This window comes from Triturus cristatus, chromosome 7 (assembly GCF_964204655.1).
Source record: "Triturus cristatus chromosome 7, aTriCri1.1, whole genome shotgun sequence".
Lineage (NCBI taxonomy): Eukaryota > Metazoa > Chordata > Amphibia > Caudata > Salamandridae > Triturus > Triturus cristatus.
In genome coordinates this window covers 431,951,792-431,977,493 of record NC_140590.1, presented here as the reverse complement: position 1 = coordinate 431,977,493, position 25,702 = coordinate 431,951,792, and the positions used below count along the sequence as shown (strand labels likewise).

At 42.9% G+C, this 25,702-nt stretch overlaps 1 protein-coding gene across 2 annotated transcripts in view; it reads right to left on the bottom strand.

Moving 5' to 3' along the window:
• Window positions 1-25,702, bottom strand: part of LOC146809876 (myosin-3-like) — a 290,498-nt gene that overhangs the window by 49,614 nt on the left and 215,182 nt on the right. For both annotated transcript variants that reach the window (XM_085616730.1, XM_085616731.1), the window contains 5 exons: window positions 22,310-22,506; window positions 15,788-15,971; window positions 15,106-15,271; window positions 13,038-13,162; window positions 750-1,058 (listed from right to left, as the gene is read on the bottom strand). In XM_085616730.1, coding sequence (XP_085472856.1) covers window positions 750-1,058; window positions 13,038-13,162; window positions 15,106-15,271; window positions 15,788-15,971; window positions 22,310-22,506 — 981 coding nt within the window. The remainder of the gene's footprint in view (window positions 1-749; window positions 1,059-13,037; window positions 13,163-15,105; window positions 15,272-15,787; window positions 15,972-22,309; window positions 22,507-25,702) is intronic.

The window sequence follows — 25,702 nt, the reverse complement described above, 5'->3', positions numbered from 1 at the left end:
TTCGGTTTCCCAGTCAGGCCCAGGCCAGGTCCCAACGTTGAAAATAAAAGATAAAACATTAAATTAACAAATTTGTAGCACATTTTTACTCTGTAGAGAGGAAGGTGGAACCCAAATGTACTATTCTAAAACCCATGCATTTTCTCTACCCGAGTGTAAATTTAGCCCCAAGTACCTTCCCTTTTCTACCTACTACATTTGCAACATTCAAGGGCCAGTACTGCCATGTATTGCAAAATATTTTTCACATTAGCTGAATATCACCTTACTGTGAGATTGGCCCTGAGAGATGGGGACAAACAAACATGTGGGAATTGTTGTTACCACGCTGATTCCCGCATGCCGCTCCCCATTTGGAGGTCAGTTTCACCCAGACACACAGGCTGCTTTGAGCAGATGAAATATCTGGGTGAAACCTTTAAAGCTGTGGCATTCAGATGCTGACTAAATGTACCCTAAGAGCTTTCATTGCTTGTGGCAATTACTAAACGTCTTTATGAAAGCCTGTAAAAATATCCAGGTACATAGGAATGGTTAATAAGAATAATGTTGTTAATATCAACAACGAAACAGCAATAGTAATGCAACACTTTCCACATTTTAACATTAAGCACAATCATATTTGTATAGATGATACCATAACAAATACTAAATAGGGCAAAGAAACACAAGACTAAAATAATAATAATGATATGGTTTTTGCAAAGTGCTAAAAAGGTAATGCAGTACTGTGTATTAACCACACTTACCTTCATCTGTGCCTGAAGGTTTCTAAGCTGCTTTTGACTCTCTACGGCCTGGCGGCTGGCGTGGTTCAGTTGGGCCTCCAACTCGTTTAAATCTCCCTCCATCTTCTTTTTAACTCTAAGAAGTTCGTTTTTGCTCCTGATCTCAGCTTCCAGCGTGAGCTGCATGGCTTCCACAACCCGCTGGTTGTTTCTGTTGATAGAATCAATCTCTTCTTCCTTTTCTCCAAGCTTTTTGTCCACCTCTGACTTCACTTGGTTCAGCTCCAGCTGAATCCGAACCACTTTAGTCTCTTCTTGTTCAAGGTTTCCCTAGAAGGCAGATTTAAACAATAAATGGAAGTATTTTCTCGCAAATGACATTAAAACCTTTTTGGTGAAATTAAAAGTCAAGAGTTTGGAAGGTACAGAACATTAACCTTTTTCAAAAACGGAAATTCACAAAGTACCAAATGGGTGATTTTAGCACCAACGAGTGGCCTTAGTTCACGCTGACTCGCTGCAATTGAATCATTTATTCAACTCGCATTGTGCACGCAATCGAAAGCTATCCCTGTAGTCATATGTGAGACCCACACATGTAAAGGGAGCTGATTGGCCGAACATGTTTGGTATCAGCAGGTTCCGCAGCCTACGAAGGAGTTCCAGTGTCTGCATATTCATTGTCTGGAAGCTCGAGCATTTGCAGGCTTTTGTCTCCCTGCGATGCAGTGTAAAGAAGCCCTTCTGGCTACCTCAGATTGCAGGGTGCTTGTGGTGTATTTGGTACTAGAGTAGAGTCCGCAGTTATCTGCATGCCGCTCATTGAAATCCAAAGTGAATGTATGCGTACACATGGCACCGCTAACTGGTGTTCAGCCTCATGAAACATAAAAATGTCTAGACTAACTTCAAATAAAACAATAAAATGTAATAGGGAAAAACGATAAGTGATTCAAATATTTATTGGAATTATAAATATAAATCCAATGAAAGAAAACAGGAAAACCCATTACAATAAAAATCAAAGCAAATGGAAAAATAATGGAAATTAGTTAAATATTAGATAATGGCCACAGCTGTGAACTACTCCGAGGACTCGCTTGTAGCATAACTGGTGGGGCATGTAATTGAATGCACCATAGGTTTAGTACGTATACAAAATTCCATCTTCACATTTCACACACAAAAAACTATGGAGCAACACCAAGTCCAGAGAGACCAGTAAGACCAGTATTAAGATTGCCGGAATACAAAGCTTAAAGAGTTAGGGTTCATTTGACAGTAATCTTTGATGAAATCCAAACATCTGGCTTATAAAGCTAAAAGCAAACATGCTGAAGTCTCTGTTATGAGTTTAAGCAGCTTACCTGAAAGTGGTAGTTCCTATCCATTAGAAATTCCACATTTGAACTTTGATTCATTTTCATACCAGAAAGTCTTAACCAGGACTGGGAGGCCAGTCGGGCTGAATCAACAGGGGGAGCTCAGGCCTCATAATGGTCGGGGACAACTTTGGTCCTCTTTTCCACAGGCCAGGGGCGATGGGTGCAGAGGTGTCCTTAGCCATTGGGGTTTTGTCGCTGTAGAGGGATCTGCAAACAGAGGCTGCAGGCAATGTTGTGAAATTCACAGCAGGGAAACCTAAGGAGGGCTTCGATTCTGGAGGGTCTGGGGACCACATTGGCACTGTTGGCCCACTTCAACTCGTTAGCCTTCTTCTTTCAGGTCAGCAGGATTTGATTTCCTGGTGCCAGGGGCTCCCCTAAATACTGAATTCAGGGGTGTTGGGGAATGTAGGGTAATAGCCAATGGGCTACCTAGCTATGGGTTCACTACACCCACTATATGACCACTTCCTGTAGACATAACCCTGTCCCAGAGTTCCTAAGTTTGCCATTACCAAGATGGCAGACTCTGAAATTTCGTCTTCACTTCAAGAAGCCCACCTTAGGGGGGAGCTAGCCTGAAGGTGAACACACTACTCATTTTCCCACCTTGTCCATGCACCAAATGGGCCCTAGTCAAGGGGAGGGACAGCAATCACTCCTGTGAGAGAAGCCAGGTTTGCATACCAAAGGCAATAGGTTCTTTGAAGCTTCCTGCCTTGGCATGCTAATTCTCAGGTCATCATGTGGGAGGGGTTGTAAACACCCTTTGGCCGAGCAGGCTGACCTCCTAAGAGCAAAGGCCTTCACCCTTGGGATCAGAAACATGTCTGTGGGTGACAGGCTGGCAGGGGCCAGTCCGTAAGCACACCAGTAGTTAGTAGGTTTTCAGTGAGCACCTCCAAGGTGCCCTCTGAATGCATGTATAAATGAGTCCAACACTGGAATCTGTGTGGGCTTATTAAAATGAGATACCAAACATCTCTGGTTTGAGCCATCATGTAGCTGGGGAACTTGTTTTCACCAGTGTCCAGCACATGTATTTCAAATGGCTTCCCTTGTCACTTACTGGCAGCAAAAGAATTGACCAGCACTGGGGCATATCTGCCCATGCAGTTATGCCCACGCATGAAGTGTAGTGCACCCTGCCTTAGGGATGTAAGCCCTGCTCTAGGGGTGACTTACCTATACTTCATGTAGTCTCTGTCTGTGGGCCATGTCACATTTTCACTTTTGTCTGCACCAAGACAGTAGCTGCAGTCTGTATATGTTTGGTGAGGGGTCCTTTAGGATGGCACAATTCATGCTGCAGCCCTTCAGGGCCCTCTTTAGTCTCCTTGCCCTAGGTACCAGAGATCCCATTTACTAGGGACTTACAGGGAGTACTAAAGGTATTTTTCAATTGGGGAAACAATTTTACAGTTTTGGGAAAGAGATTTGGCACTAGTGATCAGGTTAGCAGGAGCCCAGTTAACTTTCAGTCAAAATCACATCAAATACCAGGCAAAAGGTGAGGGTGACGGTTGTACTTGACCCTTTTTGCTGGGTCATCCCTGAACTTTTTGCCTTCCTCCTGGCTTTCTAACATGGTGTTGGTGGATTTAGGACTCTGGGCACTCTTGTACTGTTTAGCAGTGCAAAGTGCTTGTGCTCTCTGCCCTCCATTGGCTAACATTGGGACCCCCCCACCCCCTTATGGGATAACTCCTAAATGGAACAAAATATGTATGTCATGTTTGGCATGAATGGAATGGAAATAATAAATGCTGCGCAATGGTGTGCGCAGATTTATTTTCACTATTCTAGGAATGCCACTTTTAGAAGTTGGTATTTCTGTGTGCTATGTGCCTACCTGCCTGTTGTGTATTGAATGTCTGGTTCTAGAAGTGACCGGGGCTGGTGAGGTGTGGGTGGCTCCAGGGAGGGCAGGGCGAGTCAGCACTAGGCTGAATAGAATATCTGCAATTGGAGTAGTGGGAGGAGAAGTCCCCTGTCCCTGAATAGATCTGTGCCTGCCCTGTACAATGCTGGCTCCGCCCCCCGTGGTGTGTCTGATGACCCAGCCCCAGCTCACAAAGGAGGAGGGAAGCCTGGTAAACAAAGTGACTGACACCCCTCCCAGAGCCAGTTGGGACTGGAACCTCCAAGACCCTTCCAGAGGCTTATAGAATGGGGCGGACAAAGAAGAAATGTAATATAAATAGAGGGGCTGTGACCCCATGTACCAGTGCTTGTGTTTACTAGGAGGGGACACTCTGCCAGGAGGAACCGCCACGGGACCCAGCTGCTGGCTCCTGAGGGTCCCTGTGTGCTGGCCTGCTTGTGCCCAGCTCTGCCCCTCTGCCTTCTACTAGACCAAGAAGAGACTTTTGCTGGAGTAAAGACTGCTGTGCCAGGAGGACTGCCACCTTGCTGAGTTAAGACTGAGTTAAGACTAAGGCTGAGCTGCCCTACTGCCTGCTGATCCTTGTCCAGCCTGAGCCCATGGACTGTGCCTCAGGAGAAGAGGAGTGCTATTTTTTTATTCCTGGAGCGCTATATTTTACCCAGGACAAGAAGGGGAGCTGGTGGTCTGCAGCGCTGTGCTGCCAACTGTTGCGAGGGAAACCCGGCGTGTGGGATTCCCCTCTGTGCTCCTGAAGCCAACGGGAGTCCACCCCGCATATTAGTGGTAAAAGCGGGTGCCCACCCCGCCTGACTGCTGCTGTGAGCGGGTGCCCCGCTGTTCGTGTGCTCGTTATGGGAGCCCACCCCGCGTTTTTGCCTCTTTGCCGTCGGGTGCCCACCCGCATGGTTGCCAGTCTAGCAGGAGCCCACCCCACTGTTCTATTCCTTTTTTTTTTGGCGGGTGCACACCCCGCGTTTTTGCCTCTTTGCCGGCAGATTCCCACCCGCATGGTTGCCAGTCTAGCGGGAGCCCAGCCAACTGTTCTATGCCTTTTTTTGGGGGATGGCGGGTGCCCACCCCGCAATGGTCTTTGATTTATAGCGGGTGCCCACCCCGCACTTGTGAGGAGGAATCACTGCCGTGGCCCGGCCCGACAAAAGAAACCGCGACCCTGAAGTTAGGCCGACTCCGCCTGACTGTGGGTTGAGCCAATTGTCTTTGCCCAGAAGCAGAAGAGGTGCAGCCGGCTGTACAACCGGGGGCTCTCTTGACCGGCGAGGAGAGCCCCGAGTGCCTGCCAACCCAGTTGAGGTGGAAAGAAAGCCTCCTGAGGCAGAGGAGACGGAAGAGACTGCGCTGGGTGGACTTGCTGTAGACTTCGCTCCGGGTCCTGCTGCAGCAGTTTCTCGCTGACTGAGAAGGGAACACAGCCCTCGAGGAAGCCCCAGTGAGTGGGGGCTCAAATTGGGCATGGTTGGTGGAAGGGATTGTGGTCTGCACAGCTGCACCGCACAAGGACGGGCAGCTGCAACGCTTGGGGGCACACTTTTACCCCAGAGTCCTGGAGTGGGGCTCCAACGCGATCAGTGGTGCCAGTGTTCTTCTTGGGTTGTACAATTGCGCCGCAATTGCTGGGCACTGCAACGTTTTGGGGGGCAAATTTGTAAAGAGAGCCGCAGAGCGGGGCTCCAGAGCGCCACATTTTCCCGGTACAGCTGCACCGCACCAGCACGGGCAGCTGCAACGTTGGCCCCATTTGTTCCACAGGGCCCCAGTAGGGGTCCAGAGTGCACAGATGTGCCAGTGCCTCATTGTTTTTATTCACCAGTTGCGCCGCCGTAGCGGTAACTGCAACGTGGGTACCATTTGATTTAGAGTCCCACGGGGGCTCTCAAGGCACGGTGAGTGCCAGTTTGGTGTGGACAGCTACAAAGTTTTGGGGGCCACTTTTGGTCATTTGTATGGTGGCATTGAGACACAAGGCCCTAAAGGTGATGTAGGCACCCTGTTAATGTTACTATGGTGCACTGCTGGTTTTATGCCTAATGTCATACTATGATTATGCCTAATGCTAATGTGCATGCCTGATATCATGCTATGGTGTTTTAGGTTCATGCCTGAGTTCATGCCTGATCTAATGTGTTTTTGCCCCATATTAATGTGTTGATGCTAGGTTCATGATCTTGCAAGTAGATACTGGTTGCTTTGCATTCATTGGTTGTTTTGATGATGTTTCTGGCAGCGACCTGAGTGCCGCTGCCTTGTACATAGTCCCCTGTAAATTATGACCTGGTGCCAGTTGGCACAGTGTATATATCTGTGATGGTGATTCTAATGTGTTTTACTTAATACAAAGGCTATTTTTATATAACCTTGTGTGGAGTCTCTTTTGTAGTGTGCCTAGTGTGTCGCCACTGTGTGTGTGTTGCGCAAATGCTTTACACATTGCCTCTGGGATAAGCCTAACTGCTCGTGCCAAGGGGGTGAGCTGGGGTTATCTTCAGTGTGTAACTCCCTTGCCCTGACTAGAATGAGCATTTCTGCCTGGCTTTGGAACATGCCCCAGCCTCCCGGGAATACCCGTTTCTAACAGTGACCATGTCAAAAATTGCACATTCCTACAATGTTATGTCTATGGCAGTCCATAGTTTTTATTAAACAAGTTAAGTCTTGGATAGATGCTAGTTTCAAATCTACCTTTAGTTTTCTAATCACCCTTCTCCAATGCCTTGGCATAATTTTTTCTCGGGAAACAACCTTTACAACGCAGGCATTACATCGCACTACCTTTACAATGCAGTCATTACATCGCAACATCATTTACATCACATGACATTACAACACAGCTATTACATCGCATGTCACTACAATGCATGTCATTACAATGCATGTCACTACAACACAGGCATTACATCGCAAGTCATTACAACGCATACCATTACAACGCATAGTACCCTTACACTGTTGCACTCACTAGAGTGAGAATAGTAATTTTTACCCCTACACTATCCAACACTTACCCTACTGTTGCACTCACTGGAGTTAGAATAGTAATTTTTACCCCTACACTATCCAACACTTACCCTACTGTTGCACTCACTGGAGTTAGAATAGTAATGATTACCCCTACACTATCCAACACTTACCTTAAATGCGATGTACTGGTATGCGTTGTAATGGTATGCATAGTAATGGTATAATGTGATGTTATGTTATGTTATGATGAATTTGTAAAGCGCGCGTACACCAGAAGGTTTCATGGCGCTGAATTGAGGCCAGGTGACACGGCGGGGAGGCTAGTTGTAAGATAGTGCAAACAGCTGTGTTTTGAGGACTTTCCTAAAGCCCATGAGGTTGTCCTGTTTTCTGATGTCTAAGGGCAGTGAGTTCCAAAAACAGGGAGCAAGGTAGGAGAATTTGAGCCCTCCTTGACGTTTAAGTTTGATAGTCGGGATGGCGAGCAACCGCAGGTTGCCAGACCGGAGGGTGCGACTAGGGGTGTATTTCATGATGCGGCTGCTGAGGAATTTGGGGCTCCTACAGTACAAGGCCTTGAAGAGGAGACACCCGGTCTTGAAGGCAGCACGTTGTGCGACTGTGAGCCAGTGCAGTTTAGCCAGCAGGGGCCTGGCGGAGTGCCATTTGGATTGATTAAAGATAAGCCTGGCTGCCTAGTTTTGTACCATTTGTAGACGTTTGAGCAGATAAGTGGGCAAGCCAAGGTAGATCGAGTTGGAAAAGTCAAGGCGCGATAAAACTAGGGCTATGACTGCCTGAGTGAGGGCCGAGGGGGTGAGAAGGTAAGCTATTTTCCTGATTTTCCTGAGTTGGAAAACGCATGAGGAAACCACTGACCCTACCTGACCTCTAAGCGAGAGATCGGAATTAGGTGTCACTCCTAGACTTTTCACTGAGGGGGAGGGAGTGGGGGGTGGTCCGAGATCGGGAGGCCAGAAATGAGGGCCCCATGTGGTTGCACTGTTTCCCAGCAAGATTAGTTCGGTTTTGCCGGGATTAAGTTTAAGGTGGTTAGAGTTCATCCAGCGCTGGATGTGGAGCATGGTGGCCTGAAAATCGGAGACAGAGTTAGGTCCACTGAGCTTGAAGACGAGCTGGAGGTCGTCTGCATAATTGAATGTGGTGACCTTCAAATGTTTTAGGGAACTGATGAGGGGTCTGAGGTAAAGATTAAATAAGAGGGGGGAGAGGGAAGATCCCTGAGGAACCCCGCATGAAGAGTCCACCATAGGTGCGGTGAAAGGGCTGAGGCGGACTGCCTGCGTTCTGTCCTCAAGGAATGACTTGATCCAGTTGAATGCGGAGCCTTGTATGCCCGCCTGCTTGACACGGGACAGGAGGATGTGATGGTCCACCGTGTCAAACGCAGCGGACAAATCAAGGAGGACGAGGGCCTGATGGATGCTGTTGTCTGCATTGGATCGTAAGGTGTCTAACACGGCAAGGATAACCCATTCGGTAGTGTGTGCAGGGCGGAAACCGGCTTGGTTGGGTTCCAGGTGGTCGGATAGCTCGATAAAATTAGATAGAGACTTGGTGACATGAGCCTCAAGAATCTTTGCTAGGTAAGGAAGCAGAGATATGGGGCGATAATTAGAGTGGTTGAGGGGGTCAGCTCCAGGTTTTTTTAATAGTGGCACCACTATAGCCTTCTTAAAAGCAGAGGGGACCTTACCTTGAGATAGGGATTCATTAAGGAGAGAAAGCACACAGTGAGGGAAGTGAGATAGAACCTCCTTTAAAATATGAGGGGGGCAGTGATCGTTGGGGGAGCCGGATTTGACTCGAGACAGCAGTGCCGATAGGGTCAGGGGGCATAAAGCGGGGAGACGATCGAGAGTAAGAGGGCAGGTAGTGCTGGAATCCACATTGTCCGGGCAACGTTGAGCGGGGATACTGGCTTTTATGGTGGAGATTTTATCCAGGAAGTAGGAGTTCAGCGAGTTGCAAAGCTCCTGAGTGGGTGACTGAGCGGGTTGGATTCGATCTGAGTTACATAAATCGTTAATTATAGAGAAAATCTCTTTAGATTTGTTTTGAGCATTCAGGATTTTGGCGGAGAAGTATGTGGCTTTAGCTTCCCGAATGGCATTTTTATAATCCGTAAGGGCTGAGGAGAAAAGGAGTTGTCCACCGAGCCTTAGTGTAGTCTCCATTTCCTTTCTTTTTGCCGTAGCTCGAGTTTCAGTTTTTTGAGCTCAGCAGAAAACCACTTATGAGCATCAGAATGGCGGGAGCGGGTGAATTTGGTAAGAGGAGCATGGAGATCACAGGCCTTAAGTAACCAATCAGTTATGGCGGAGTCCATGACCTCAACATCAGGGTTGAGAGGGGGCATAGACCTAGCTAAGAAGTTAATGAAGCCGGATTTGTCAATGGAGCTCCATCTCCTGGATATGCCACCGGCAGTGGGGGGCAAGTGCTGGTTGGGAATAGTGGTGATAGTGAAGTTAATAAGGTGATGATCAGACCAGATGCAGGGTGCGACCGTGAGGGCAGAAAGAGTGAGGTTTGAGGTCCAAATTTGGTCGAGGATGTGTCCTTTGGCGTGGGTGGGTGTGGAAACATGTTGGATGAGATTCAGGCTGACAAGCAGTTCTGACAGTTCCGCGGCGTGGGGACCACCCCGGGCGTCATTGAACCAGTAGTTCATGTCGCCAATGAGCATAATACTTCCGTGATTGGTGAGGAGGTAGGTCATTTGTTCGCTGAGGGCTGAAGGGAAGGTGGGCATGGCAGATGGTGGACGATACAGTAGTACCAAGACAGTCGAACCAGTAGTGGCCTCGAGCTGAATCACTAAATTCTCCACCCCTGGAAGGGTCAGAGGGGTGAGGGAGGTAAAAACGTGATCTTTATGAATAATGGCGGCGACTCCACCACCACTTTTTCCCGAGGGACGGTTGGCTGTAAGTATGTAGTATTCCGAGGGGAGGGCTGCTAAGATGTCGGGAGCAGAATCCTGAGTAAGCCATGCTTCCGTTACCAGAAGTAAGTCTGGTTTTTTGAGACTAAGTAGTTGAAATCTGCTTTTATGAACTATAGGAACGAGAAGCGAGGGAGGATTAGTGGTAATTTAACAACCTGTCGGTTTTATGGAAGTTTCAGTGAAACGACAGGGTTTCAACCGTACTTGAGTTTTGTTTCCAGACCCTCCCACAGATTCGTTCTGACAAGACTCCGTTTTGGTATTGTTCATCATTTGGTGGCATTTCCAAGCATTAGAAAACACCCAATTGGCCCTTGCCCATGTGACAATATTACTGTACAAAGTACCGTGCACTTCTTACTGTTTTGTTCATTTTATGGGAATATTCGTTCAGCTTTTTTAAAACCCGTTTTTAAGAAGTATGGAGTTAGGACTGTAAATGATACTATGAAATTGTTATTCAACCCATCACCTGATGTCTGTTTTTTTACTGCCACTTTTCTTCTACGGGCCATTAAAGCAAGGCCAAGTATGTCATTTTAAAACTGTTTTAAAGTATTTTAAATGTTAGATTGATTTGTCAAAATGATGATGTTGTTTTATATGTATGTATGTGCTTTTATGGACTTTGTCTTTAAGCTCCGAATAAAGCCTTATGAACTGAACTGAACTGACTAAGTAGCAAGAAAATGTCCAATTGGTGTTTAACCAATGAGCGAGTGTTTAAGTAAAGTATGTTCAGGGCGGTCTGCCTGCTGATTTTGTGTGGATGGGTGGTGGCAGTTGAGGGGCTGTGGACAGGGGGGGGCATGGTGGGGGTTTTGAACAAAAAGGTTGAGCTCCTTCAAGCGGTTTTCGCAAGAATAAGTGAGGGAAGAGCTGCATGTGACTAACGAGCGCAGAAAGTTGGAGGTATACGTGGTAATTTGGCCAGAGTCTGTGGCCCTTGGGCCCGGGCGGGGGTGGACGGGCGCAGACGGGCTTGCCTTAGGCGCGCCTTCGGTGCACCATCGGCGCGCCGGCTGCGCGCGTCCGCTGCGCTTCCGCGTTGCTGCGGGCATGTTATGTTAAGCCCCGCCCTTAAGCTCCTCCTCCTTGCGGCCGATAGGCTGGGGCCTGGGGAGGGGAGTGAGAGTAAGAGATAGCGAGAGCGAGGAGGCGAGCGCCGAGAGAATTCAAAGGAGACAACTTCTCAGTAAGTTTCTACCTCGTATTAAAAAGTTAGTTTTAAAAAACAGTTTTTAAAAGTGGTAATGCAAAGCAGAGCACAAGTACAATCGGCTGTCCGCGCTTTCAGGCAACAATTCCCTTTCCCGCGCTACCACCAGAATTTTATGCTAAGCCCTGCCCTTAAGCTCCTCCTCCTTGCGGCCGATAGGCTGGGGCCTGGGGAGGGGAGTGAGAGTAAGAGATAGCGAGACCGAGGAGGCGAGCGCCGAGAGAAATTCAAAGGAGACAACTTCTCAGTAAGTTTCTACCTCGTATTAAAAAGTTACAGTTTTAAAATACAGTTTTTAAAAGTGGTAATGCAAAGCAGAGCACAAGTACAAGCGGCTGTCCGCGCGTTCAGGCAACAATTCAACGATGTAATGGAATGCATTGTAAAGGTAGTTTTTAAAAATGCGATGTAGTGGTATGCGATGTAAAATAATGCATTGTAAAGGATGTTGCGATGTAAAAACTGCATTGTAAAGGCATGCGTTGTAAATGTATGAGTTGTAACATCGTACATTCTTTTTTCTCACAAGGGTTTTTTGGTACCAATAACCCATGATTCTTTTGTGTGTGGGTGCATAACCTGCTTCGCTTTTCTCTGTAGGACACCAAAATTGTACTGTTGTTTACTCACCAACATTTTACAAGTGAGTACTTTACTATCTAACTTTTTCTTTCAAAGAGTCGAAAAGCATGTCCGCAATAACTCACAAGCATTTTGTATTTGCAGGTATAGCAAAAGAACAGGAATGAGAAGAGAAACGGAAAGTCCTTCTGCTGTTATGCTTTTCAAATCTGTGACTCTGTCTCCATCCAAATTTGCCCAGCTTTAGTTTAGTAGCACATCGTTCATAGTCAACCTTCAGGGTTCCCACTGAAGTGGCCCCCACTTGTAAATCAGTGCCTCTCTATGGTCAGCATAATCTCTTGTATTTCCTTCTTCATATCACTTTGCCTCTTACTCATTCATCTCTTCAGTACCCCCTTCCTCTCTACCGTCAGAAGAGGTCTAGCTTCTGTTCTCCTTGTTGTACACTGCTGACCTGTAAGCAGTGAATTATTAATATAATGTCAAGCCTCAGTGACAACTTGAACCCCCATTAGTGGGAACAGCTTTGGGGGGACACGATTATGCTGAGTTAAGGAAGCACATGCCCCTTAGAATATTTAGCAGGTTTCAAGCATCTGCAGAGGTAAAACATTCCAGGGTGCAATAGAAAAAAACAGATGGAAACCAACAAAACAATATAGTTTTAGTGTAAGGTTAGGAATTGATACTAAGGATAGATTAGTATTCGTGTTAAGACCAGGTTTAGGTGTAGGGTTAGAGTGAGGTTTAAGGTTAGGAAAGGGCTAGGGTAGAGGTAACAGTTAGGATGGGTTTGTGTGAAGGCTGTTGAAATGCATTTCCCTCACAAAGTTAATTGATTTTTTATTGCATCTAAGGAGATTTGAAAGTTAAATTACGGGTCCATATTACATGTAAAGATGTGGTAGTCTTTGACATTTCCATTTCCTTTTACAATGGAATGTGCATTTTTTCAGCAGCACAATTTGAATGATTACAAAAGTAATATGCTAAATCCATGGATGTGCAACACTATAATTGAGAAATGAAGCTACTGACAGAGATGGGGAAGAGTTCATAGTAATATATTGAGTCTAAATGGCACCTGATGTGAACAGTATCAGGTTTGAACCTATAGACTAGCAGAACACATATGACACTGAGAATATGTTCTCCATAACTCATTTCCACTGGAAAGACCAGCTAGTGCATTGTTAAATACCAATGACTGTTCAGATCAGAACTGTAGTTTTCTCTACTATTAAATCAGAAAAATAATCTGTATAGTTCAGAATATATAACATACCTCTGCTTCTTCCAAGGCACTCAGCAACTCTGACTTTTCTTGTTCGGCCTGTTTTCTTAGTTTTTCAAGCTCATTCATACTCTTTCCATAAGATACGATCTGGTCTGTCAGATCTGATATTTCATCTAAACACACAAAAAACAAGCCACATATTTATGAAAAGATTACGTTAAGGAACATGCCATATTTATTCCAGATTTTAATTCTAGCAACTCGAGTACATATTTCAGGATGCACCTACACCTTCTCTGTCTGGAAAGCATTTAATACTTCATTTCATAAGGTCAAAAATAGGGTATTTTGATAAACTAGTCTTCATTAGAAATAGATGTCATTAAATTGAATTGAATTTGACATGCTGACTAAAGTTCTAAAACCATTGGCTATGACTGTTGTCGCTGGCCTGAATTCAAAGGTTAGTGGCACGGACATGATGCACAAGAGGCAGCGAGCATACTTCCATGCCTGTGTTGAGCAAAGAATATGGTAACTGGTGCTACTACCTCACTGCTCGCATGGTATTGATCTTTCACAACTGTTATTTATTGCAACTATCGTTATAAACCATCACCTTTGTCTTGAACCCTTAATTGTGAAGGAAGCTACTAACATTTCTTAACATAATACGTAGAAGGCATTGCCAATAAAAAGTCCAAAGCAAGCGGAAGTAAAGCTTAGGTATCCCATTAGTAGATCCATTTCTAAGCTGACACTAAGACTAGTCACTGTGCACTATTGGTGTTCAATGTGTGCAAGTTTTTTTACAAATAATAAATCTCATTTGTGAAGGCTAAATAAAAACATGTTTTCACTAAAAACATCAGGCCAGCACATGTCTTTGTCCTACACATGTAGCTAGAGAGACCTTCCTGTACATAAACAATCCAAGCCTTCTTTGCTATTTCCATGTGTGCTGCACACATGGAAAAAGCAAACACAAGGAGAAATAAAGCATTTCTCCTCGTTTCGCCAAGTTAAGACCAGGTTTTTCCTGGTCTTAATTTTGGCACTGCCTCCTATTTATGCCACCCTTGCCAATAGGGGGCAGCGTCAAAATCACTGGGTGTTGTGGTGGAACGACCACCGCAACACTCACTGCCCACCCCTTTCACGCTAAGCATAGCATAGGAGGGCGCCTTATTTACAAGGCAGCGTTAAGCCACATTGAGTGCCTTGTAAATAAGGCTAACCCCTATCGGCACCACAACAACTTAAAAAAGTGATGTTGCGGTGGTGATAGGGGCTTGTAAATATGCCCCTCTGTATTTTGAAGAGGTGGCTGTGAATGGCAGCATTATTTCCTCAGATGTATTGCAGCCAGTGCTCAATATGTAAAATAAAGTAAAGCCAGGGCCCTTCTCGGTAGCCCACTGAAGCCCGCATCACCCATTGCCCCTGCCAGTGCTGCCAACGTCTGTACAAACACATCTACCAATCATCACACTCCTACAAGTGCGACAATTCAGACTATTCCAGGCCACCCAAAGCTATAATAATGGCATGTGCGGCAGGTATTATTCTTTTTAATGGGTAGTAACGTATTAAACACTGTTGTTGTGCTCTTTTCAAAATTGGACAGCTAGCACCACCTTGTGGTGGGCTATCACAAGAGCCAGTGCTGACAATTAAGTGCCAGTACCGAGCACCGGATATCATTGGCTCAAATTAAGCACTGATTGCAGCACTCTACCGCTATGTAGGAAGCTGCTGGTAACACAATGCAAGGATAGACTCAGTGAGAATTGTGCTAATGTTAGACTACATTATAAATCTACTTGTAATTTCGTTTTGAAATGCGTGTGCTTCAAGGGTACATTTGGAATGGGTACCTGGCCAGGATTTGATAAGTGCTCGAAAATGTATCGAGACAGGTTTCTTAATGTTTTGGAAATACTTGGTATTGAAAAGGAGACATACTGGACAATTGTGTGGTTTCAAAATTGTTACTGCAAAAGCATAATTTGTATATGGCGATTTTTGTGAACATCAATACTGTTAGTCAAAGACATTCACTAGCATGATTTCTTTCTTTAATTATAAGTGTTTAATTATATGAAAACGTCCTTACGCTGTAAATTTTTATTTTCACGTTTAACTGTTTCCAGATGGTCTAGCGCCTCTTCGTAAGAATTTTTCAGCTTGAAGAGCTCTGTGCTCATTGAGCGAGATTCTTTGTGAGAGGCCTCCAGCTCTGCTTGGCTCTCTTCATACTTCTGTTTCCATTCCGCCACAAGCTTGACATGAGATTTGTGAAAGGGAAAATAACAATTTATGTATATATTGAAATATACAAGCATTCATTTCACACATTCTACGTGCTTGCAGATAGATGATAAACGCAACAATAGATTAGGAAGCAATTTTTGGATAGCCTTTTGCAGTACATACTGTGTATTTTACTAATGCCACTTTAGATTGGACAGCTACAAATTTACATCATGCATGTCACAGGATGTTCTTAGCCATTCAGAAAGCATCATCCATGAACCCAATTTCAAAAAAGTTTTTTCAAAAATATCAATTTCACAAAATACTACTTTGCATACAGTCCCTCTCTAGAAAGTGATTTGAATCCCAATAATTTGCGTCTGAGTTCCTCACATGTGCAATAGAATTTCCAAGATTATCAGCCAAGAAAGCACACATCCCTGGTTTACTGGTAATTTATTCTTCCAAAACCCCCCTCGTGCTGTATGTTTCCAAAGAAATAATCAGATGTTTAAGGAACCCTGAGGTCTCTTTTCCCATACCTTGTCGAATGCCCTCTGCTTCTTATCCAGGATGGCTGCCGCTGCATTGGCCCGCTCCAGATCCTGCATCACGTCCTCCACTTCGCCTTGTAATCGTTGTTTTGTTTTTTCAAGGGATGAACACTTCGAGTTTGCCGCTTCCACTTGCTCTTCAGCTTCTTGGAGGCGCTGAGCAATTTTTTTCCTGTGAATTACACGGCACTGTTTATACATGTTTTTTCTTGTTCATAGCATTACTTACAAGAAGTACATACGGCTGAATATAACCTTTCATGATATGACAGTATAATGGCATAAATAAAGAAGTGTCAATACTGTCATACTAAAATCACCTACATTTATCAGTTTTTTTTGCACCTCATTTTTGACCTTCAGTGAGGCCTGAATCTTAGATTTCTTCCTCAGCCATTATTTACCTCTTCTTTACTCCCATTTACCCCTGCAAAAACACACAGGTAATATCATCGTGCTGTCAAATGAGCTAGGACTGCTGATTTGTCACTGGATTCAAGCAAGCCTGGCTGAAGACGGCTGAAATGCCAGAAACCGGTCCTAGGAAGCTTGTTTCCGGTCCAGGGAAGGCATGGCTTGGCAGTTTGGGCTGGACTGTTCCCATGAGGCACAGGGTCAGACTGATTTGCATATGGCCATGTCTGAACTGGGGTGGCAGAGTGGGCTAAAGAACGGTGATGGATCAAACCCAGATCTGTTGACTGGGTGTGAGTGTTTGATTGGTTCTGATGCTCCGTCCATCACCACCCCCTTTAGGACTGCTGATTTGTACATGGGTTACCATTCCATATAATGCTGTTTTCAAGAATGGTTTTCTGGCAGTATGAAGCCCTTCCTAAATACTGCACTGCATTTAAAATAGACCTTACTCAGGACTTCTCCTGGGCCTTGACAGCTCACGTGATACAACTGCTTATAGGCCATATGTTGAATATTATAAAAAGTAAATTATATTAATATTTTACATGTTCTATGCTGATGACATCTTACTTTTAAACCATGTTTTTTTGCCAGTGGATGCAAATATTACTTTAAATCAGCCAGTAGATACAATGGGGCTTATTTACAAGCCTCATGCTCCACTTTTGCGTCATTTTTAACATTGGAAAAGTGACGTGCGGGTGGCGCAAGGGGCTTGTAAATCTGCCCCAATATGTCTTGGAGTGCCCTGGCTAGAGTTATCTAAAAAGACACAAGTTACAGACACACCTGTGATCTGGAACAACATACACAATCACTGATCATTATCATTCATTCAGTCAGGAAAAAGCTGAATACAAATCTTCCACTTATCAGGACTCTTCCTATTCCTTCTGTTCATGTGGCCATTCACAAATAGAACTCCCTTCTCAGTCCCTCTAGCCTGCCCTCTGTACCTGATTTTGTCTCTTTCCTTCCTTACCTGCTGCTGCATACAGTCATAGGTTGTGCCTCACTTAGACTTTGAATTTCTTAATTACAATTGATACATACACTTATTGTATATATGTCTTCATGCATATAAATATTTATACAGTCAGTGAGTTTTGTAAAACACAGCGTACATTCTCTTGGCAGCATTATTACCCTGTACTGCAATCACCAATGACAGATGTGTAGGACTTCGTTTGTCTCTATGAGATTCTGATATCCCTGTATAAATGTATCTACTTTCTTTAAAATCAGTGACTAGTAGCGCACTCAGTCACGGATTATAAAGAAAAGGCGTAGGAACTCGACTGTAATATGTTATTGCAGGCGAGTCCTGATGTCACATTGCCTGCTGCCAGCAGCCGAGGTGCAAGGCAGGTCAGGTCACAGAACAGCTCTATTTTTCTATCTCACAGTGCTAGCAGAAAGAACATGATTATATTTTGCATTCCTTAGATATTTATAGAAAATATAGAATCTTCCTTCATGTTTTTACATATTCTGGGTAACTGCTGCTTTTTTATAACTACTTGTGTTAAACTGTCTCAAAAATATTTTCAACAAATATCTAACAGGGTTTTGACGTGTTTAATTTTGAATAGAAGCTCTATTTTATATTTTTCATGTTTGCAAAAATGATCTCTCTTTCTGAAAGAACTATACACCAAGGTTTTAGGTGGTTTGTGGGGAAGGTAATGGTGTGACCATGTATTATATTGTCTAAATTACCCCCGGCCATACATGATAAGAATACTGCAAGTCACCTCTGAGTTCCATAACTTATAAAGGAACTCATCCTTTGGCCTTGTTCCGCTATATGGGTATGGTACTCCTTGGTGACCTGCAATATCCTTAGAATGCACGGCAGAGGGCACTTTATCCCTTATATTACTCCATGGGTAAGCATCCGGGTTCTCTAGGAGATATTGGGTAGTGGTTAAAGTGAAGGTTGCATTAGTATTAAAGCCATAACAAAGTGAGTTGCATTGAAATGGTGCTTGGAAGGAAAGTGAGGAGTCCTTTCATTGCTTGGCTAGTAATACAATGACTTTTTAAATAGGAAAGAGTTTAGGTATTTTCTGAATTGCTTCTAGTTATGTGATCTGAAAGGAAGGTTAAAATTAATTCCATAAAACAAAGCCCACAAAACCTAAGGTCGGTTTAGGAAGCACGCCTGGAGTGTCACACCTGTGCCAGTCATCGAAGATTTATCACTGTGATAAATAGCAAATGTTATACAACCAGTGATTTGTCAGAGAGCAGAGTATCTTGTTGGCTCCATTGTCAGCTGGTGAGTACCTCATGTGTATCTCCATCACATAGATACATTTTCCTTTAATGCTAATGACAAGTCAGGCAAAAGTAGGTAGAGAGCTCTTACTACGAAGTAGAATTGACTGTCAATTTTTATTTGTTGGCAATTAGAATATTTGATTTTGTCTGTCCAAGCCAATCATAAAGTGGAGCAAATGAATCGTAGAACCATGCAGTAGATAAGAAACACTAGTTTGCCTGTGTGAGGTTCACCCTCCTGATAAGGTTGTTGCGAAGAGTAGCTACATGATACGTAGAAACCCTTTGTCTTCTCTTTGCCTGGAGAAATTCTTACAAACTTGCATGATGCAGGTCCATACCCTTATTGTAAACTGCTACTTTGCCAATGTATAATATAGTTACTGCCTGAATTGTATACAAATAAAGAGAAGAGATTTGTGATTATTTATAATTAGAGAAAGTTCATGTTTTTGTTCTGTTTTTTTTTTATACACGTAGGTAGCACATGCCAACACCAACAAAAAACTAAATATAAGAACATGCATGTGAAATCAAGACGAGAGACCTAAAGCATTCATTAGATGAACACTATAAGGACAGAAATGCAAGTACCTACTCAAAACCCTTTGTTGGTATATAGTGGGGAAAATACATTATAGAGGTGACAAGAGAACTAGCCATGAAAAAAGTAGAATACATATGGATGTTAAAATTCAAAGTGGTGGAAACAGGATTGAGCACGAAATGCATAATTTTACATAGTGATAGTCAATAAAATCACCATCAAGAGACTGCTTACAAACACAAATGTATTGGTTAAGCATTTGCATAACCATATTGAAGATATGAGTATGCTCACGACATGCTAAAACTTACACTAATTTATTATCTGGTATGTGTGTTCATCTGTCTATCAATATTTACACAAACCGAGAAGCATAGATACTGATGATAGAGAGCTCTAGTCATTATGTATAACGCCTTATCCCAAAAAGGCATAATTGAGATTGTTCCTTTACTGTGCCGTAAGAGTAGATTGATACCTAATAAAGTTCTCCAGAACAGTTTTCTTCTAAATCCACCCACCAAAGTGCAGTAAAATGTAAATATAGAGTTAAATACAACAATATATTAGAATTGACACAGTTGTGGTGCTCAATACTTCTGTAGTACCTTAAATTCAGTAATTAGATCACACTAGGATATCATAGTATCCTTGATACTCATGATAATCTTTGCTGAGTAGTTTTCAGTAGAAATTAAACACAGATTCAAACCTACAGCCATCTTAACTGGCCACTGAGGGTGAATGTTCATTCAGTACTCACCATGCCATACTGACACATTTTATATTTACTATCATAACACTTGAATTGCAAAGCCATATCCCACACTACTCTGATATGTTACATGATTCATTTCTAAGGCACAGAAATCATGATGGTTAGGACCACAGTTTGGCATGTAAGCCACTGTAAGACAGACCAGTACCCTGTCTTGCAGCTGTCCAAGAAATTGTCTTGGCTGGTCTAGCATAAACATGGGATTTTGGTAAATCGTGTCACATTTTTAGGTTAGAGGTTGTTTATCCTTTAAACTTGGTTCTGGGCATTAATTTTTTTTTTTGAGCGAAGTCACAGTGGTTCTGTTTGATGCCACAGTTCTGCCTGAACCAGGAGTGGAGCCCCAGTCAGTGCTTAGTTTGAGCAGGAGGGGCATAGCGGCAATCAGTTTTGGGGACCAACACATATTTTTCAAAATCAGACTTTGACACAAACCAAAAGGGACAAAGTCATGAAAGGGGAAAACAAGAAGGAAGAGAAACATTGTTGAAAATTGAGTTATTGGTAGGGGTAAGTGTGCACCTACCACTGGTAGTAAGACCACCAACATGATATAGGGTCCAGTTAAGGTCTCAGTATATGTGCCCCTTGCTCAAAGACTTGGTAGCTGACAGTTTGACTTACCCTGCCTCCTCTTTTTAACCTAGCCTTCTCTGCTTCAGATCTCTCTCCACCAGATAACCTCTGCTCCATCCAGGCCACTTATCACCTAATCAACGCAGACTCGGCAAAGACCACTAGAATGTTGTATTTAGGCTTACAGAACAGAAAGTTCTATAACTTCTCTTCTGTACTTGGTATGATAAATTCAACAGTAGCACGTTTTTGACTTGATCAATACCAATCATTTAAGTCCTTGAATTATATTTGTTACTCCTTTCCTACCAATAGTTATACCTAAATAAAATATTACGTTAGCCTATGGAGCTAATTATTTGCAAATGGGAAAATGAAATGGGCAGTTGTTTCCTCACTAGGGCATATAAAACATATTTTATAAGGTCCCTGCTTATAGTTACATGGCCCCCACCTCTAGGACACCTCCTGGGGGAGACGCTGGGTGTGCATAATATGCAAGAATAAGGTAGACTATCACTTTTAAAGTGTCCATACCACCAAAGTCGAAATTTCACACAATTTACTTTTAAAGACAGTTTGCAAAGCCAGGCTGCCTTTAAAATGACAGCAGGCATCCAGCAGTGCACAAATGCAAGGGGATGAAATCTGCCGATCCTCCAAACTGCCTAGCCCTGTTATATACTAGGGACTTATATGGTCTGTCAATACCAATCGTGAGAATTTACTGGTAAAGGCAGGATGCAAGGCAGGACTGCCTTTAAATAGACAGCAGGCACACAGCAGTTTATGCATGCAAGTGCAGGAAATTTGCTGGTCCTCTAAACCTCCATGCCCTTTTATATACTAGGGACGTATAGGCAGGTTGCACCCCCTGGCCCTAATATCTACTAGGGACTTATAGGGTCTGTCATTGCCAATTGTACAAGTTCCCTATTGCATGTACCCCTTTAAACATAGCACTGGCCCTGTGCCTGGTTAGCAGAACCCAGGTAACAGTCAGAGTCAGTCAGTATCGTTCAGCAAAAAAAGGGGGGTAAACAGGGCAAAAGGAAGAGTTTCCAACAATATGAAAAAACGGTGACAAAGGAAGAAAGCAGGGATGAAAAAGAAATTCTAAGAGTGAGATATAGGGGCAGGTAGTGTGTGATGTTGGATGAAAGAGGCATAAGGTGGAATCTAGAACTATGAAGCTTTATTCGCAGCCCTGGAATTTGGTAGAACATGGTATGGGCTTCTGAGCAGAAGAGTGGATGTCAAGTCCTTAGAAATAGGGCAACTGTGTGCGGCCAATCAGTGCAAATGCATAGCTTAAGTTAGAAATTTCCAATCGGATAGGGTTACAGTTTCCCTTCTTAGCGTTATTTTTGGGAAGGACAATTTTTGACTATGCTCTGTATTGGCCAGTAAGTGATTGCAATAGATGTGTACGCTCTCCAGGGCAGCTGTGGTAGGAAACGCGGTTTATACCCTCAGACCTGACTTGGAGACAAAGGAAGAAGTACAGAAATAATATAGGGAAGGGGACCATGCGGTGTCTTTGTTGCCAGCATTCTTCCTCCATCAGGTGAGCATGAACTATGTTCTGCCTGCAAACAGTCCAGTGTTTTACAAACATATTGCAAAACTCCTGAATATAATGCTTACAAAGATTCATTGAAATATTCACATTTATTCAAATAAAATACAAACGAACCACATTTGTCAGTGTCATCTTAAGGAGTTTGGGGGTTCTAACACAACATACCTTAGGGTATGTTATGCTTCAGAAATGAATATCCATAAATTACAATGTGCAGTTTCTATGGTAGATGTAGTATTTAGATATGTGCTCAAAGAAGGACAGTCAGAAATGAGGGAGGGTGGTTGAGTCTCAGACTTGTTTGTACTTAAATATGGCACCTACTTTGCTTCCTCAAGTTCATCCATGCGCTGGATAGCATCAGTCTCATACTTGGATCTCCACTGACCAACTTCACAATTGGCCTTGGACAGAGCACGTTGGAGCTCAGACTTGGCTTCCAGCTCCTCTTCGTACTGCTCACGTAGTAGTTCGCATTCATGACGGGCACACTGCAGTGCATGTGCAAGAGCATTCTTAGCCTATGTAAATGAGAAAGAGGTTGAATAGAATTCAAAATGGCGAATGATGGAGCTACGGAACAATGCGCAATTGATGCTGGAAAAGGTCTACAGTGTTTACTGAGAAGGTGTCATGTTTCAAATATTTTAAAATTACAGTTTTTACATGTAATGTTTTAGAGTTACATCTAAAGTGGAAAAAAAATTCAGAGGAGTTGTTTTATGGTTTTGGGTTTTTGGGCTTGCAGTAGTAGTGCAGTGCACTTACATTTTTGATACATGTGTTCTCAAAAGTAAATGCCTATTGCTAATTTTCAAACTAACAATCCCATTATGACATCTGAGCTATCGCCCCTACGCCTGCTATACAACTCCAGGGAGCACTACATTACTTACCAAATACATCAGCCATTGCTATAAGTAATAATGTTCATGTGTGTTAGTACGGAAACAGTGGTGTGATGGGAAACAAGTTAGATTGAGAATGGATTTGGTTATAGGCCATTTTAAATAGGGTTTAGACTTTGAGAACTGTTTTGTATAAAGATCCTTTATAATTCATTACCTCTTAATGTCTATGGGGTTAGTAACACGACTAATGCTCCCAGTGTAATTATGAAATCAGTGAGAAAAATGTAGATGTCTTTACTTTCGGAAAGTAAAACATTTACAGGCACAGCAGAAGATAACACAGTAGCATAACACACATCAAATTGACTTCAGAACAAAAATATAGAAGGCACAATAAAACAAAACAGTTAAAACAAAACAGCACAACAACCACTGTACAACAAGGTCCTGGACAAGGTTAAAATTACGCCAGAATAATTCACATAATTTCCGGAATTTCGCATTACGCTTGTTATGCGAAATTCCTCCTTACTCGACTTGACACAATTTCATGTCATTTGCAGTAGTAATATACCATGAATGTGCCTTTTGCTGTAAAAACTTACCGCGAACGCATGAGAACAACTGTATGAGAGCTGATGTTCACAGCGTTTTTATTTTTGCACTTTTTTTAGCTCAATATGTGTCATTGCACCACAATATATCACTAAATAACAAATTTGCATTTTGCATAATTTCACGTAATTTTGCATACATTTTCTGAAAATGTATATAAATATGCAAAGTTGCACACCCCTAATTACATCATATTAAAACCCAATGCCATAATACAGCACAAAAACACAATAGAAAACATAACAGAATATATCATTACCACAATAAAAAGCAAAATAACAAATATAAATTAGTAATCATGTCACAATTTACCACCTCCAAACGTATGCTCTCGTAATAAGGTGGAAATAGGTGCACCAAACAACTTACCACCGAAGAGACATAGGGGCATATGTATCAAGCCCTTTTCCCGTTCGCAAACGGGCCGAATCGGCCTGTTTGCGAACGGGAAAAGGCCTTTTGGGATGTATCATCCCAAAAGGCCATTGCAAATTAGAGAATCGCAAAATTTGCGATTCTCTATTGTGCGATTGCATTTAAGGAATCGCAAATTGCGATTCCTTAAATGTGATGTAGAAAGCACCTAAGTTGTGCGAATTTGGCATAAGAAATCACAAATTACCACCAACTGACAGTTGGTGGTAATTTGCAAATTCTTTGAAAAAAGCACTTTTTTGCTTTTTTTCAAAGTTCCATGTGGCACAGATACATGCCCTTAGGGCACGTATGTGCACCACATGTGCACACATGCTCATTTCAGGTTTGCATCAGGGTGTCCTTTTGACACCCTTGCGACCTTGAAATGGCATTCTCAATTTGGGATTCTCTAATTGGTAATCGTAAATTGCGAATGTCTTATCATCCATTCCTATGGGCCTCTACGCCCATAGGAATGAATAGGAAGGTATTCCTTAATTACGAATCGCGATTTGCGATTCGCAATTAAGGAATATCAAGAAATCACAATTATTATTGCGATTCCTACATACATAGCATTTTGCGATTCCTTAATAGCAATTCGCTAAAAATCGCTATTAAGGAATCGCAAAAGGACTTGTTCATACAAATGCCCCATAATGGCATAAGTCAAAATGTTTTATGTTTCAGCCTCGAATCTCTTTTTCAGTCAGTCATCTAGATTTGAGGCTACAAAACATCTACAATATCCAGCATGGTGACGTGCGACATTAATAGCCTCTATTAAATGATTTTTTTGAATGCCACCATCAGGAGATGGCAGACAAAATTCGAAATTGATGTGTTTTCCTACTGTTTGGGAACGTCAAATAGACAGTGATAGCTTAAACTGAGTAAAGAATGGTCTATAATTTCTGTGAGCAGCTGTGCCTTACTTCTGACTTAAGTGTCTTATTCCTGAATTTCCAGACACACTTACCTACAGAACACAAAACTGTGTGTCAGTCGGATGGTGTCCTACTTATAATTGTTTATAATTATTTATTCCATCCTGGATTCAGGGCATGCTGCAGAACAGAGACTACTATTTTGCAACTCATTGATGATGCTCTACCTCTCTTTGACAATAATGAATCTTGTTAGCTTCTTACTCAAGTTCTTGGTGGTGTTTGATACTGTCAATCATGATATACTCATTTACAAGCTAGACCACATGTGCTCTGAATTCAAAGTTCTAATTTTGTTACATCCTGTCTAGAAAACTAATCACAATTGATAAAACTTGGTAGCTCCTTGTCGAAACGAGTTGCTAACCCTCAAAGTGCTTTGTTTTAGCCCTTGATGTCTTCAATCTATACTTCTATGGTATAAGAATCCGTTGCATCATATTGTTAATATCCCAAAAAAACGTAGTTATACTTTAAGGAAAATTCAGTGCTAGATAACCCATCAGCACCTCAAATGTAATCCTATAAAAATGCTATTGTTCTAACATTACACTTCCTCCATCACAGTGCAGAAATGGCTGGTTTCCACTAATAACCTGGACTGTTCTCTGAGTAGAATTGAGAGTGTCAAGTCACATGGCTTTATTCTTGACAACACAGAATACATTTTTACAGACACATTAATACCAAATCAAAGATTGCAAAGACTACTCAATAGATTCAAACCTTGCCATTCGGACCTAAAAGAAGCAACACAGGTCTTGGTCCTAGCCACATTAGATACCAGAAACACTATCCAATCTCCATTTTCTTAAATATAGCTTGCCCTACCCAAATATCCCATGCATACATCTGTCACATCTGACTGCCTGATCTCAGAAGTTGCA